A 14,597-nucleotide genomic window follows, 5' to 3' on the forward strand; every position below is an offset into this window, starting at 1 on the left:
TAATAGGGAAATGTGATCACGGAAAACGACGTTATTTTTCGACGAAAAATCGCAATCCAAACAAGTCCTTAGAATACAGAGAACGGATTTTATAATGTAGCCTGGATTTGAGAAACAGAGCACCCATTTGATACTCTCACTTTCTAAAACGTTCACACTTACTAAGTCTTAATGACAGGCTTACATAATCCAGATAAAAACAGGTCATTTTTTTTTTCCTTTCCAAATTCGTTACGGAAAAGCGTGCCTAGTGTTACACGTTCGAAGTTCACTCAGGCTCCGCCAAAGTCGTGATGACGGCAGAAGCGACAGGAGGAGCAATACAAAGTACTCTCGTGAAGCGCAAAAGCTATCTTCAATGTGTCACTTCCTCCAACCTTGACTGTATTTCCCGGGAATCCTGCTCCTTAGTCACTCTTCTTTTTGCTGACGCGTGGCAAAAGGGTCTACATTTGTTGCCACGTAACCTCACTTCCTTCGCTGACGTTCCTGTTTCACCTTCATGGAATCTATAATCATCATCATGATTTAAGAAAAGCAGAACAGATTAGAGACTAATGGCAACTACGGAACTATGATTCAGTTTTATGAGATCCAAGAAAGCTTTTATACAATTTCTACCCTCCAATAGTCCTAGAATTTGCACAAAGCTGCATAGAAAAGGTGGGGGAGAGGGAGGCAAGGGAACACATTTTCATCAGCATCATAATCATCAATGGAGGTACCAGTAGGATTTCTGGCCAAGCTATGGAGCTTTGTGTCCTTCTTGCCTTTCTTCTTTTTGCTCTTCATCCTTGGCTCTGTGAAAGGTAGGTTTGATAATTCTTTGTTTTTCTTTACCATTATAAGTGCACATGTGGTTCAGTATTTGTGCTTGTTTCATAGTTTGGTTTGCAGTTGCACTTAAACACCATTTTAGTTTCTGTTTGTTCGTCCTTTTTAATTGTGGGTATGTGAACTGCCTTGAGAGTGGATTTATTGGGTTTTTTTTTTCTTGGCTAATTCGATCTGCCGTTTGAATTTTTAAGTAGTAGTTTGGACGCCATTGCGCTTATATGTATGTGTTTATTAATTTTTTTAAATTTGAATTTATATTTATATGCACTTTTGGAACTGCATTGAGGGTGGGTTCTTGACAGATTTGGAGTTTAATGCTTGAATCTTGGAGATCTAGATTCGTAAATTTATATTGCTTGATAAAAGTTATACAGATTAATGTGACTGGAAATTTATTTTGTTGAGCAGGTATAATCATTGGTCCGATTGTAGTACTCATTATTCTGATTGGGAACACATCCGTGGTTATTGGCCTGTGGCCTGCTCATTTTGTCTGGACTTACTATTGTGTGGGAAAGTATGTTTCTCAAATGGGACAGGGCTAGCAATAATTTACAAAATTTACTCTCTTGTTCTATTCTTTATCTATGTAAGTTTCACTACCAAGCAATTTGAGATGTTTTTGTTGTCGTGTTTGGACACCAATTCAGAAGCAAAAGGCTTGGATGGGTTCTGAAGATTGTTGTTCTCATGACCTTGCCTGTGCCTTTGGTTCTTTGGCCGATTGTGGCAATAATCGGAAGCCTGCTAGGCGGGATAGGGTATGGGTTTTTGGCTCCCTTGATTGCAACTTTTGAGGCTGTGGGGAAGAATGTGACAGAAAAATTTTACCACTGTTTTGCGGTGAGTCACTCACTCCTTTCGGGCTCTGTTAGTTACTCCAATATTACTCTTTTTCATGAATGACCTCCTAGCAGCATTCTCTTAAGGATTGCTTTAGAGCAATAATGTCTTTTGGACAATGTACTTTTGGTGTACCCCTGTCTGCCCTGCTGCCCGAATCACACAAAGGAAAAGCGAAATATTTACCAGACCTCGAAAAAGAAGCAGAGGGTTCCGTTATTATAGTAGTTGCTTTTGTAACTGATAGAGGACTTCATTGAGCTCTTTTAATCGCTTCTATGTAATTCTTGGTTTTGCTCCAGTTAAGGTTTCTAAAAAGTTTTTGTAGTTTGCAATATGTCATTCACCTACCCTTATAGTCCAGGATTTCCGGTCCAAAGGATGAGGTCACTCATGCTTCTAAGTTGTTGATATAGAGAACACACATCATATATTGTTGCTGGCTGGATCTCAGTTGCTTGACCATTTCGCTTAGTGAAAAGAAACTATACTTATCTGTGGTAAATAAAGACATTATCAAACAAACTTTACTCAAAGAATATTGTTAATATTTTTTCCTTTTTGGCTTGTCATTGTCCTTATTCAGATCTTCTTCAAGCTTTCAATTCTAGTTTCATTATTCTTTTGCATTAACTTTTGAAAATAATGTTTTTCAAAATTTATCTTAGCACGAACACCAACCATGCATGTGTAATTAGTATTCGGTACCATCACCTATTCTCTGAACTTGAAAGGTTTATGCAGCCAAAATACATACTTTACTGTGAGTTTATTCGCACTTTGAACTTTAGAGTTGTAAAAGCTCATAAATGACATGATTATCAGGATGGTTGCATTTCCACACTCAAGGGAAGTTGCACAGTTGCCCGAGACTTCACAGATTTTTGTTTCCATTCGTACTTCTCCTACATGGATGAACTTTCTGAGGAAGTACCAGAAGATGAGGCACCAGTGGACCTAAAGTAAGAAATTAGCTGATGAAACTGATTAACTTTTGAAATGTGCAAGCGTTGAATGTACAGTGCTTATGTTTACACCTTTTGTCACTCTTTAAGGTTGTCAAAGTTGCCAAGCTCTGTTTTGGTCTCCCTGGTGGCTATACTTGTGGATGTGCCTGTAATTACGGTAGTTGCTATCTGGAAAAGCCCTTACATGTTGTTCAAAGGATGGAAAAGGTTGTTAGAAGACCTGATTGGACGAGAAGGTCCATTTCTTGAGACTGTATGTGTCCCATTTGCAGCCCTTGCAATCCTTCTGTGGCCTTTAGCAGTTATGGGATCTGTGATAGCTGCGTGCCTGTACAGCTTCTTTCTTGCACTATATAGTGGAGTTATTGTACATCAGGTGCATTTTGTTTCCATTTCAAAATTGTGCATTCCCCTTCTTTACCTCCATTTTATTAGCTTGGGAACTTGAGAATCCAGAAGTTTTTCTGTTTAATTTCAATGCGATTCTGTTGGTGAGATTTGTCTACATATTTCCAGGAAGACTCATTCAAGATGGGACTTGCGTATATTATTGCCAGTATTTCACTTTTCGATGAATATACCAATGATTTACTTTACTTAAGGGAAGGTTCATGCTTTCCAAGGTACAAGCTATTTTCAATCTCAAGCTGGGCATGCAGGGAACGAAGTTTGTTTAATTGCTTTTTTGGTTGCCTATGGTGTTACGAGACTTAAATAATCAACATAATCAAGTTGTTGATAAAACTAATCCTTATGACAGCCAGGCCCTGCTATCGGCGCAACACAAGGCCTCCTGATCCCACTGACAAAGGAAAGTTAAATCATCAAACGAATGAGAGGGAAGGACCATGCAATTCCAAGCTGGTTTCTGAAGGATCAAGAAAACTGAAGGAAACCATCCAACAATATACTCCAGTGCAGGTTCTTATATATCTTCTGCTTTCTTATTTCCTTGTTCCTTTTTTCCAGTGCTTCTAGTAAAGCAAGATCTTTGTGTGTTCTCTTTCAGAGGGGGAAGAGAGCTTTGGCATTGACCTCTTCCTGTTCATTAAACATACAAGATGCCTTAGAGGGCGAGGATTCAACTTTATCTCCATATGTACATGGAAAACCATCTTTTGAACAAATATAACCTAGTAATAATCTACCATGATCTTTTAGAAATAAGAAAGTTTGAACATCGTGAAAAAATTGTATCTTTCTGGTGTGCAAATCTGAATATAGCCTAGGAAACTGCTGATTGATTAGTTGTCCTGAAGTGTGAAATCTAATCATAACTTTCAAAGATCAAGGAAATGTATTTTGGTGCAAGATCCTAGTGAGTCATGGTTACATGAATCTTGATACACCTGGCATTAGTTTCTGTTTAGTAGTTGATTTAGCATCCATACAGGTATGGGATTGGCTCTTCAAATCCTGTGAGATAAATGGTAGGATGCTTATCCGTGAAGGTCTGATAGATGTGAAAGACATTGGGGAATGCATTGTGAAGGGAAAGTGTAAGAAGTTGGGCATCAAACTCCCTGCTTGGTCGATTCTTGACTGTCTTCTTGCATCAGCGAAGTCCAACTCCAGTGGTTTAGTTATCTGTATGTTATCCCTTGAACGGCTTTTACTTCCTGTGTGCTTTATATATGGAAAACAGAAAATTCTTATGTTCATGTGAAATTTTTTAGCTGATGAGGTGGAGTTGACAGTGACCAATTGGCCAAGGGACAGAGTTTTTGAGTGGTTCATCTCTCCACTTTTTGTAATCAAGGAGCAAATAAAAGGATTACAACTGTTGGAAGATGAGGAAATTTGTCTGAAAAAGCTAGTCATGGGGTGCAAAAATGAAAGGCCAGAGGATTGGAATGACAAAGGCTTCCCATCTACTGACAGTGTCAGGAGAGCACAGTTGCAAGCTGTAATTAGGAGGTCAGTTCCAAAATTTTTCTGTTCTTTTAAGATTTCAAATAGACTTTCCCTTGCATAGTTTGCATTAGCTTGGCACACAGGTTCAGTGTGATATCTAACCATGTGAAAATCTTGGTTTAACTTCCAAATAATTATGTTTAGCTTGGAGACCTCAACAGAAGGTCCAATAGTTGTGCAGTTTGAAGTACGAAGTATATCTGAGTAGTATATCTGAGTAACCGTGTAACTGTTCCAACTTGGTGGAAACTCGGTTAATAGTAATTTGTAAATTACTAATAGCCCTTATGAAACGAACCATTCATACTGAGTTTTCATTTTAGAGATTTAATTATCTTAATCCAAGTACCAATGACTCTGAAGCACCCTAGATGGGTTTGCCTTGAAATTTACGATAGGCAGTCTGTCTGTAATTAGTATCTTTATTTTGTGCGGGTGAGTGCGAATCTTTCCCACATGTTCACAATTACGATCATGCATGGGGCAAGTTCGAATCTTTCCCACATATTCACACTAGGATTATGTCCAATCTTATTATATACTGATAGCATGATACAAATTTACTTGTGTAAATAAATTTCGCTACTGACAGCACATGTGAGTATGTTTGGAAAGTTATATTTTGTCAAGATATTGAATGCTTTTTTGAGTGTCACTTCTTTCACAAAAAAAAAAAGGATCACTTCTTAAATAAACCAAATCAAATAGCTACTCATATCACTTTCCAGGATTCTCAAAATTTGCAAGGCCATGCATTAATGAAAGCCATTTTTTCTGAGTTGATATGTTGACAACCTATTGGTATTACAAATTTCTTATGAAAAAAATTATTTTATAATTTTTATTATATTGCCTAGGTAGTATTTTATGTGTTTTGATTAGCCATTGGACATCCAACTATGCAAAGAGATTAGGATCTTGTCTTTATGACATTTTTGTGAACGGTTGAAAATGGTTAAATAATAGCCCTGGATGACTGCTCTGCAATAATAGAGACTTCAAGTTCAGGGTTTGTGACCTTTTTCTTCGCCATAGAGGAGACTACTCTTAACCCATTATGTTAAATTATGCGACGTGTCAATGTTATAACGTCGCCTTCCATGTAGATTTTGATTCCACTTTATTCTTGCCATACTGTAGTTTTTATTGCAGTGGCTGAGTAACAACGAATCACTCTCAGGTAGTCATCATTGACATTGCTCTGTCAAACATAGCACATTGTAGAGGATAAGTTTCTGGAATTACAAATAGCCTTCCCATGGAAATTTAGTGGACTAACATATAGTAATGACAAACAGTTGACTGATGAATATGATCGAGCTAGTTATGTTTCATCAAAGACAAATTACTGGTTGTTTTGGAACCAATATGTAAAGTCAAAAAAGCTAGATTCTTGCAGCCTTAATGATAATATGATTTTCATTAGGTAATAACTTGCTTAAGTTTGCGTCTCTGTGAGTTTGGTTCAAAAACACCATGCAGATTGGATAAAGAGTGAGGATTTGAAGCCAACAGTTATCCAATCTCATATTGCTTTCTGCTGTAAGCAGCAAGGCAGTGGTTCAAGTCCAAGTATTGGTTTTCCAAGGTAGACAATCAGTTCCACTGCTTGACCTGTTACTTGACCTTGCCATTGGTCCTAAAAGGGAACTGATGAACATCTCACCTTTGGCCAAGGATACTAGTCAAACATGTACTACACAAGCCAGCTTTCAGGTTTATCATGATAGTGGAGGCTCAGCTACCAGTAGAGAAGATATTTGATCAAGCTGAATGTGGTTGAACCACATTGACTTCATTAAGTCTATAGAGAGTGACAAGCATCAACTTTCGGCTTAAGGAATTCTAGATTTTTGTTGGAAAGATCAGCTTAATTGCTTTACCCAAGTTTTTGAAACTTGAAAATTGACCCCTGCTACACATTCATATAATTTCCTTTACAGTGATTCGAAGAGCTCGATTTTAAGCATTTCACATTTAGCCCAATGGACAAAAACTATGTTCTTGAACATAATCTTATCTTCCACTCATTTTCAGTTGAAATGCTAATGAATTATATGGGCTCCTACAACTAAATATGAGCTGTAGGATTCTTATTGGTAATCTATCGAAGAGTATGCCAACACAGAAGAAGTCTACTCTGAACCTTTTAGCCTAAATAAAATTCTATTTGATTATTCATGAGGCCTTCATCCTTAATATGGTATGGAACTCCTCATATAAACTTTTTGATGTGGATATATCTCAACACTAAAGTTCCTAATGAAGAGTTTTAAGTATTTCTAAATGGTTTCTTGAATTTTAGCTTTGTTTTCTGCTTATATTATTTTTGGTTCCTTTTGGAATTGAGTACATTCATATCTTATAATTATCTGCAACTCAAGTATATACATTTAAGGTAAAAATAACTCGCCCTCTAGATATAGGTCTTCACTTACCTTTAGAAGTCAAATCTTTGCCTTGTGCCCTTTCTTTAGATGTTGGCCCCACTTAAACTGTGAAGCACTCCATCTCTCTTTGTTCTCTATCATCCTTCAGCAAGCAGTTGCCTAATGACCTGCTAACAGTTAGTAATTTTTATCCTTTCTCCTTTCCTTGGTTGTGTATATTGGGAGCTTCCAGATATACCTGGTTACCAAATGAGATGCCACTTTAGTTTGCTCAAATATTAATAGATTGGCCAAAGTAAACGAACTTTAGAAGGTACATATTCTTTTGGTTCCAAACTCTAGAGAAACCAAAGTCGCAACTTTGAAGCGGCTTGTTCAGTGGAATGTTTAGATCCAAGTGGAAGAAGGGTGGGTTCATTGAGTTTGATTTTTGTACACTTACGGAATTTTTCTGTTAAGTGTCAACATGAATATAGTCAGGTCAACGAATGCTGAAATGCAGTATTTTGGGTTATTCTTACTTTCCTTCTCCCCGGAGAGAAAGAAGGAACTTTACTTGTTCTTTGAGTCACAAAGAAAGTCAGAGCCTTAGTGAGCCTCTTACTAACAGAAATATATACTAAGTGGAGAAAGCGCTCATAGCTTAATCTTTTACTTCAGGCTGGATCTGATTGTCTTCTTTCTTATTTTCCTGAGTACTAGCTGTTGTCAACATTGTTCTCTGACCAGGGCTATATCTTGGTTGGATGTTTCCCCAGCAATTAATTTAGAACTGCCCTGATGTCTGGAGGTACCAACTGGGAATTTGGTTGATTGTTTAGCATTGTTAATTTCTTTTTTGTTTTTTCTGTTTGCTCATTGACCTTTTGCAAGGAGCTGTTCAAGTCTCGTATGGATCAGAATTGTAAGCATTGTTGGTTCTACTAGTTATCAGGGAAGACCAAGTGCACTAGAAGAGCTTACTAAGGCTTGTGGTGCTACATATGATGTCTTGCCATAATAGCATCTTGGCTTCTCATTAGCATGAGCAAATCGTTGTCTACACTGAAAGAAACTCTCTGTATACAGCAATTATGCTGCTAGGATGTGGCAATATTTCCTTAATTGTTTTATACTAGCACAGCATCTTTTCTTTCATTGCCTTCTCTTCTGTGTACAAAACGCTTTAACATCTATGATGGCAATCATGCTTGTGAAACAGACAAATCTTTTGTCAATTGCCAGTTCTCGAAGGTCTTGCGGCCAATTTAACTTTGAATCCTATTCTGCATTTATTATGTGGCCTTATTGCCACTAAGCATTAGAAAAACTATTTGTTCCACTTGTTGGAAGCTGATACCAGAACAGGATCTACAGGTCTTGTATGCATACAATAGAGCAAGTACTGGAAGGCATTTGCACATGGTTTTTTATTTCTGCACATATAACTGTTCAGGTTAAGATATTTGCAAGGTTGCAGCGTGTAGGATGGGTTGGAACTTGAGAAAATTGAAGGGCTTTGGAGAATGATATCGAAAATTTTCTTTCTTTTGTTATTTAGTTATTCGCATGTTTCTGTTAACAAACTTATCTGCCTTTTCCCCTTTTAGTCTCCTAATAAACGGGAGCAGGGCTTCCTAAGTGGTCTACTGTGATCAGTGTTGTACATTTTTAAGGACATTTTGAGTGTGTAAATTTCCAGGTAAGAGTAACAGTAAGTGCATGAACGTGCACTTAGTTTTTTCAAATTTCTGGCCAGCTGCTACTTGCAGAAGTTTCTGCTGATTCTATTTGTAATCACAACAATAATGAATTTAAGAGGAATAGTATAGTGCACATGTCTTGCTTTCTGCTTCTACTTTTTTTTTTTTACATATAAAGCAACTCCTTGTACTTTAGTTTCTGCAAAACCATCTGCCTAATCTCTAAATTCTTGCTGTCTGCCATTCACCAACATGAATGTTTCATTGTTTCCCAGGCTGGAGGGCATTGTAGGTTCATTATCCCGATTCCCAACGTTCAGGAGGCGATTCAAGAATTTGGTAAGAATCTTGTACCTGGAGGCCATGCAGAATGGTCTTTTGTCAGATCGTGTAATAGGAAGGTTGAATTCTGGAAGTTACACAAAGCAGTTTCGTGGAAGAGGTCGTCAAAAATCAGACGAGATCGGGCAGAGCATCCACGACAATGTTGACAATGTCTGATGGTTCACTTCTTCCTTGACTGTTTACGGTCTTGTAGTTCATATTGGAATCAGGCTTATGTGAGTGTATGTGTGTGCGCATTTTACTGCAAAATAGATAAAATTCAAATCAATACATTGTAGAGTATCTACATTCTGTGTCTTATACTAGTGAGACGGCCAGCGTATTTCCCATGTTAAATTGCACAATTTTAGCTGTTATATATTTCTTATAATGTAGCCGTTATAGTTGTTAAAGTTATAGTTGTTAAAGGATAAGTGGAAGAAAGTCAAGATGGCAAAAAGCATAATTGAAGTGATAGTTGTTAAAGGATAAGTGGAAGTTAGAAACTCAAGACGGCAAAAACCATAATTGAATTTAGAAAGTAAAGGAAATGTAGTTACATGCATGGAAGTCAGGCTAGAGCATAGTTACGTTCATGGTTAGGTTGATTGCTACATGAAAGGGGTACAAAAGTGCATCTGGAGCGGAAACAACTTTATGTCTATAGAATGAAAAAAATAAGAATAAAAATAAGGACATCAAAAAAATTGTAAAAATTATATAAACTAAATATGGATATATAGACTAATATATCTTTATAATTGTACGTCTTAAATAGTAGAAGGATTATAAATCATTTTTAGTTTGAAGTCTTGACACCTTAACCAATTTTGGTTACTCGTGATGACAACGTTGGACTTTTTTTTTTGGCGGTTCAATTTTTGGAAATCATGCAATCAGAAGCTTCTGCGGAACATGGTAGACAACCACTCCACCCACGGTGCACCGCAACGAGTAATAAATTGTATAAAAGGATACACTCATAGAGCTTTTATTTACTGCTTTACAAAGAAACCGCCAGCTATAAATAGCCAAAACTGTCAATTGACGAAAATAACCGGAATATCTAATAACAATTGTAAAATAATCGCTTGACAAAAAAGCATCATTCATAAGGCAATTTTCTCTTTTATATATTTTTTTAATTTTTTTTAAGTGTAAGCAGGAGAACTCGAATCCGAAATCTCTCACTTACACTCCCTCCCCCTGTACCACCCAACCCTTCCTCTTTTATATTGTTAGATACTAAAGAGTGTGACTCGTTTGTGTAGTATTCTAAAAGCTCTCTATAATTGAGTAGTACTTCTCACGATACAAATACTCCAGGATGATGTTGTGTTTTAGAAAAGTAGCAGTTCAACTATCAAGCCTTCTTCCTTCCCAAGCTAGGACTTTCCATAAATTAATTTTTTTTAAAAAAAGCTTCTTTCTAGTAATTTTTCAAGAGTTTATCTAGGAATGGTAACAGATCAAATACTTTTCAAATATATAGACATGAGGTATCGGATTTTTTAAGATCTTTTATAAGATAATTTTTTATTAATATTATCGTGTTGGGTACTCATGATAATAATTTCTTATTAATATTATCAGGTTGGGTACTCATGAGCGTCGGATTTATTCTACCCAATGTCATATTTCTTATCTTTAGTTCTTGAATTCAAGGATAATCAGAAGTTGCCCAGAAGAAGGAAGGATAAAACAAATATATCATTGGTTGGTTCAAACATCGTGCAAGGCCAGGTATGGTTACCAACATTTTCGTATCAAATAAATGAAAGTTGCAAGGAAGTTAGATGAATTTAAAATTTGAGTAGAACGTTGGGGGACGCTTCCCAGGTTATGTCTTTTGAGGATAGGCTTATCCAAAAAATTCTTGAAGTGCTCAAAAGTTGAATAAAGTATTTGATCAAATTTGTCTGCTCCACATTTTGGGACTCAGCTATGGTGCAAAGCTGAGTTAGCTTTGTATTGTAGGAAAAACGAAAGGGAAGAGGACAACACATGAGAATGGGTCAGGCAAAGGACAGCTAAGGTAAATAGCTATCAAAATCGGGCTGAAGGAGTTCTCAACATGGGACCCACTGTAGTATACGGACTGTATTATTGTAAATGAACATGCACCCGGAACAAGTTGTGAGCATGTTTTATGAACCCCAAAACAAGTTGTGAGCATATCCCCCATTTTGGGATATGCGTGGGTAGATCATTTACTGTAAATTGGCGCGAAGAGAAGTAAAAAATTGTGCAGAGAGTAGAAACAATAGGATTGAATTTGTTCAAAAAAAAAAAAGAATTGAAATTATATATATAAACCATACGTATGATCACAAATCAAGATTATTAAGCGGTAAATGTTTACTTAAAGAAAGAGTTATGCTGATTTAAACTAAATTGTTAGTTGATGCAAATGAGTGAATAAATACATAATTGACCCCTTTTGCTTCAACAGGAATCAAAATTTTAGATGTGTAATCATAAACATAATTAACACATTATTTGAAGAAATCAAAATTTGTGGTTGTGCATAATTAATCACAATCATAATTAACATAGTGATTTTGATTCACAAACATAATTATATAGTTGACATAATGACTTTTAAGCCAGTTTTGAAAATCAATCTGGAGTCTAATTTACACCTTGCAATAGCAGTTGTCTAATTCCAATTTAATTAAGACTATTACAATTGTTTGATCTCTATTGTAAACAAAATTAAACATATATTCATTACTTATCATCGGTTTTAATCTCAACTTCTGATTGAGTGACAACATCTCACCTTAACACATGTATTGAACCAGTGGTGGAGCTAGAAAAAATTTTTAGTGGGAGCAAAAGCAACTATAAAATTTTTTACCTACTGTTTTTTTAGTTTTTTAAGGAAAAAAAATATTCACCAACAAGTACAAATGATGCATATATTTCACGAAAAACATGAAAAGACAAACTCAATATTATTAATGTAATAATAATTTTATTTCAAAAAGCAAATTAAACCATTTACAATTGCTTATGACGAGTCTTTATATTTTGATAACGGTTTACAACCTTTTCAATTTGAACTTCACGAAGTATATTTTTCTCAATATAAGTAACTAAACAATTATTCATCCAAGTGTCTTCCATTCTATTTTGTAACCGATTCTTCACTATATTCATAATTGAAAAAATCCTTTCTACGTTAGCTGTAACAACAGGTAAAATCAAAGGCAATTTTAAAAGCATATAAATTAATAGATACACAAAACTCCAGGGACACAATTGAAATTATATTAAATTTTTATAGGTATTATAGAAATTTAACGGGGTCCCCAGTGTAAATCCGTTACTGTATTGAACATATCCAATCACTCTTCTGATTTCAAGTTTACTATGTAAATTACGTTTATCATTAGTCATATCTTATTTTGGCTCATATTGAAAAGAACAATTTTTGTTCTCTCTCAAACATATATTCAAGTCCTCTATGTCAATTATGTTTATAATTAGGCACTGACAAATTTAGTTTTGTTTTTAAAACAAAATTGTCAATTATATTTGTGATTACTCATCTACAATATCAATTCCGATTTCAAAGCTTTAAATGAATTGTGATTGTCATATATCTTGTACAATTATAATTATAGGAGTACAATGCCAATTATAATTAGAGAGTTTTTGGTGTCCAATATAATATTGCTAATTATAGGAGTATAATGCTAATTATAATTTCACTAGTGAGTACAAAGGCACCCGTCTGGTTCAGTGGTGGTTCGTTCAGTCCCATCCGAATTCCCCATTAACCCCCTTGGGTCCACCCTTTTCCCTTAGTGTAGAGTAGGAGTAGATGTGAAATAAAATTTATTATGTCCGAAAAAAAATTATTATGTAACATAGTGCTGAGTTTTGTTTGTTTAATTTAGTATTTGAAGCCAATTACACGAAGTCAGTAGTATATTTTGAAAACTGGAGCAATGGGTTAGGTTAAGTCCAATTTTGCATGATATATAAAATAATAGCGTACTTAGTTGCTTTTAAATTTTTTTCTGTGCATTCTCTAGTTCTTGTATGTAACATGAGCTAGAGAATTTAGAATTTGAAGCTGACTAAGTACATTGAATAAATTCTAGTAGTAGATATATTATTTCATTATTTTCTGTGATATATAAAATAATATTGGGCTTACTTGGGTTTTGGAGAGTTGAAGCAGTATGTTAATGGGCCAGAAAAGTAAGGAAAAAAAACGCCCATTAATTATTTGGATGACCAGAAAATTTGTTTTCTATCACAGCCTGCTATTTTTTTCTATCAACAGAAGTAGCTTTATTCATTTGGCTCCGTCTAATCCTTGCTACTAATTCATCTAAAACATACTTGGCCCAGTTCATTTGGTTCAACAATTCCACCTCGTGCAGAACTGGTATCAAGGTCCTGCTCAATTGGCATGCCTTGCTTGGAACCAATACCTTTCCAATTAAGAGTAATGCAAACTTCACCTTAAAATCAACATTATGACTTGGTTCCAACTTCCAACAACGCCAGTTTCACCACCCTTATACCAAGAAAAATTAACAGTGCACATTGTTGGTCTTGAGCTTGTTCTACTCATCCAATCATCGCTTGGTTCGTCTTTCAATTTCCTAAAATTTCAAAAATATAATCTACCACAGCCTGCTATTTTTAATATATAGCCTAGACAACTATACTAATTTAATGATAATCATTAATCCTCTCATTAATTGACATTTCTACAAGTGGGTGATAGATGGACCCAAGTCTCCACAACAACTAAAATTTGAGATAAAATGATAAGTATTTTTTCATTTGCTATTTATTGTTCATTGTAGCTCCCAAAAAATTAGAGATAAATAACTTATTCTATCATCAGATATGAACTACTTCATCCATTCAACAATATATCAGATATTAACTATTTTATGCTCACTGATTTCTACGAAACTTGCATTTTATCCACAAATGTTTCCTCTTTTGTTGAGATTGTTTCTTTTCTTTGGTTTTCTAGGAGTTCATGCTTTCTATTGCAACATAAGATTGCTCCTCATTCCACACCATCTACATTTGACAGATGATTCCTTCAACAAATTTGTCAACATTGCAGTGCCATTGCTTTCTTTTGCCATGCTCTTTCTACCGCCGCCACTCTAGGTCTTCATTGTAGCCCTAGATCAGTCAAAGTTTGACAACTTGTATTAGGTGTCTTGATTTTTAGTTCCCTGAATTTAGCATTACATTGATGACTGTTGTATTCTTGTATTTGACAAGGCAATCCTTCATATATTGTAGATATTACTGTACGCTTTTGTATACACCGGTTATCTGTCCTCATTGATGTGCCAAAATCATTAAGTTGGTTTCGTATTGAGTTGTCAACCTACTATTGGTTCTGTCCATCATAAGCAGAAGATTCCATCTTTGCATAGTAGAAGCGTCCCACATTTTGGCAATGGGCTACCTAACAAAGAAAGGAGCTGTTATGCGCTTTGACTCGTGCACGGGTCTTTGTTTCTGAAGTAATAGTTTCCTTTTTCTTTTGGGTCTCAATATGTTAAAAAATATAGCATTGGTAACACCTTGTTTTTGCTTTAAAATTTAAGGTATATAAGTTTGAGAATATACGAACTTTTAGAGTAATTTTC

General features: G+C 35.5%; 1 protein-coding gene across 2 annotated transcripts; it reads left to right on the forward strand.

Moving 5' to 3' along the window:
* The first annotated feature begins 379 nt into the window (after positions 1–379).
* On the forward strand, positions 380–9,308 carry LOC113743298 (uncharacterized membrane protein At3g27390). Of its 2 annotated transcripts, XM_027271279.2 has the most exons (10): positions 384–809; positions 1,246–1,354; positions 1,488–1,680; positions 2,506–2,642; positions 2,736–3,024; positions 3,165–3,271; positions 3,413–3,569; positions 4,042–4,237; positions 4,325–4,565; positions 8,910–9,308. In XM_027271279.2, exons 1-10 carry the CDS (start codon positions 716–718, stop codon positions 9,133–9,135), a joined length of 1,749 nt encoding a protein of 582 aa, XP_027127080.1. In that variant the 5' UTR covers positions 384–715; the 3' UTR covers positions 9,136–9,308. The 2 variants fall into 2 exon arrangements, with proteins under 2 accessions (XP_071904493.1, XP_027127080.1); XM_072048392.1 differs by lacking the exon at positions 1,246–1,354 and having other exon boundaries at positions 380–809.
* Positions 9,309–14,597: the final 5,289 nt, after the last annotated feature.

This window comes from Coffea arabica, chromosome 5e, assembly GCF_036785885.1.
Source record: "Coffea arabica cultivar ET-39 chromosome 5e, Coffea Arabica ET-39 HiFi, whole genome shotgun sequence".
Lineage (NCBI taxonomy): Eukaryota > Viridiplantae > Streptophyta > Magnoliopsida > Gentianales > Rubiaceae > Coffea > Coffea arabica.

What these genes read in the sequence shown, in the direction of transcription:
- LOC113743298 (XM_027271279.2), top strand. Translation starts at nt 716, where the DNA reads ATGGAGGTACCAGTAGGATTTCTGGCCAAGCTATGGAGCTTTGTGTCC. An exon ending in ACTTACTATTGTGTGGGAAA is followed by an intron (nt 1,355 to 1,487) that starts GTATGTTTCTCA and finishes ACACCAATTCAG; the next exon opens with AAGCAAAAGGCTTGGATGGG. An exon ending in AATTTTACCACTGTTTTGCG is followed by an intron (nt 1,681 to 2,505) that starts GTGAGTCACTCA and finishes CATGATTATCAG; the next exon opens with GATGGTTGCATTTCCACACT.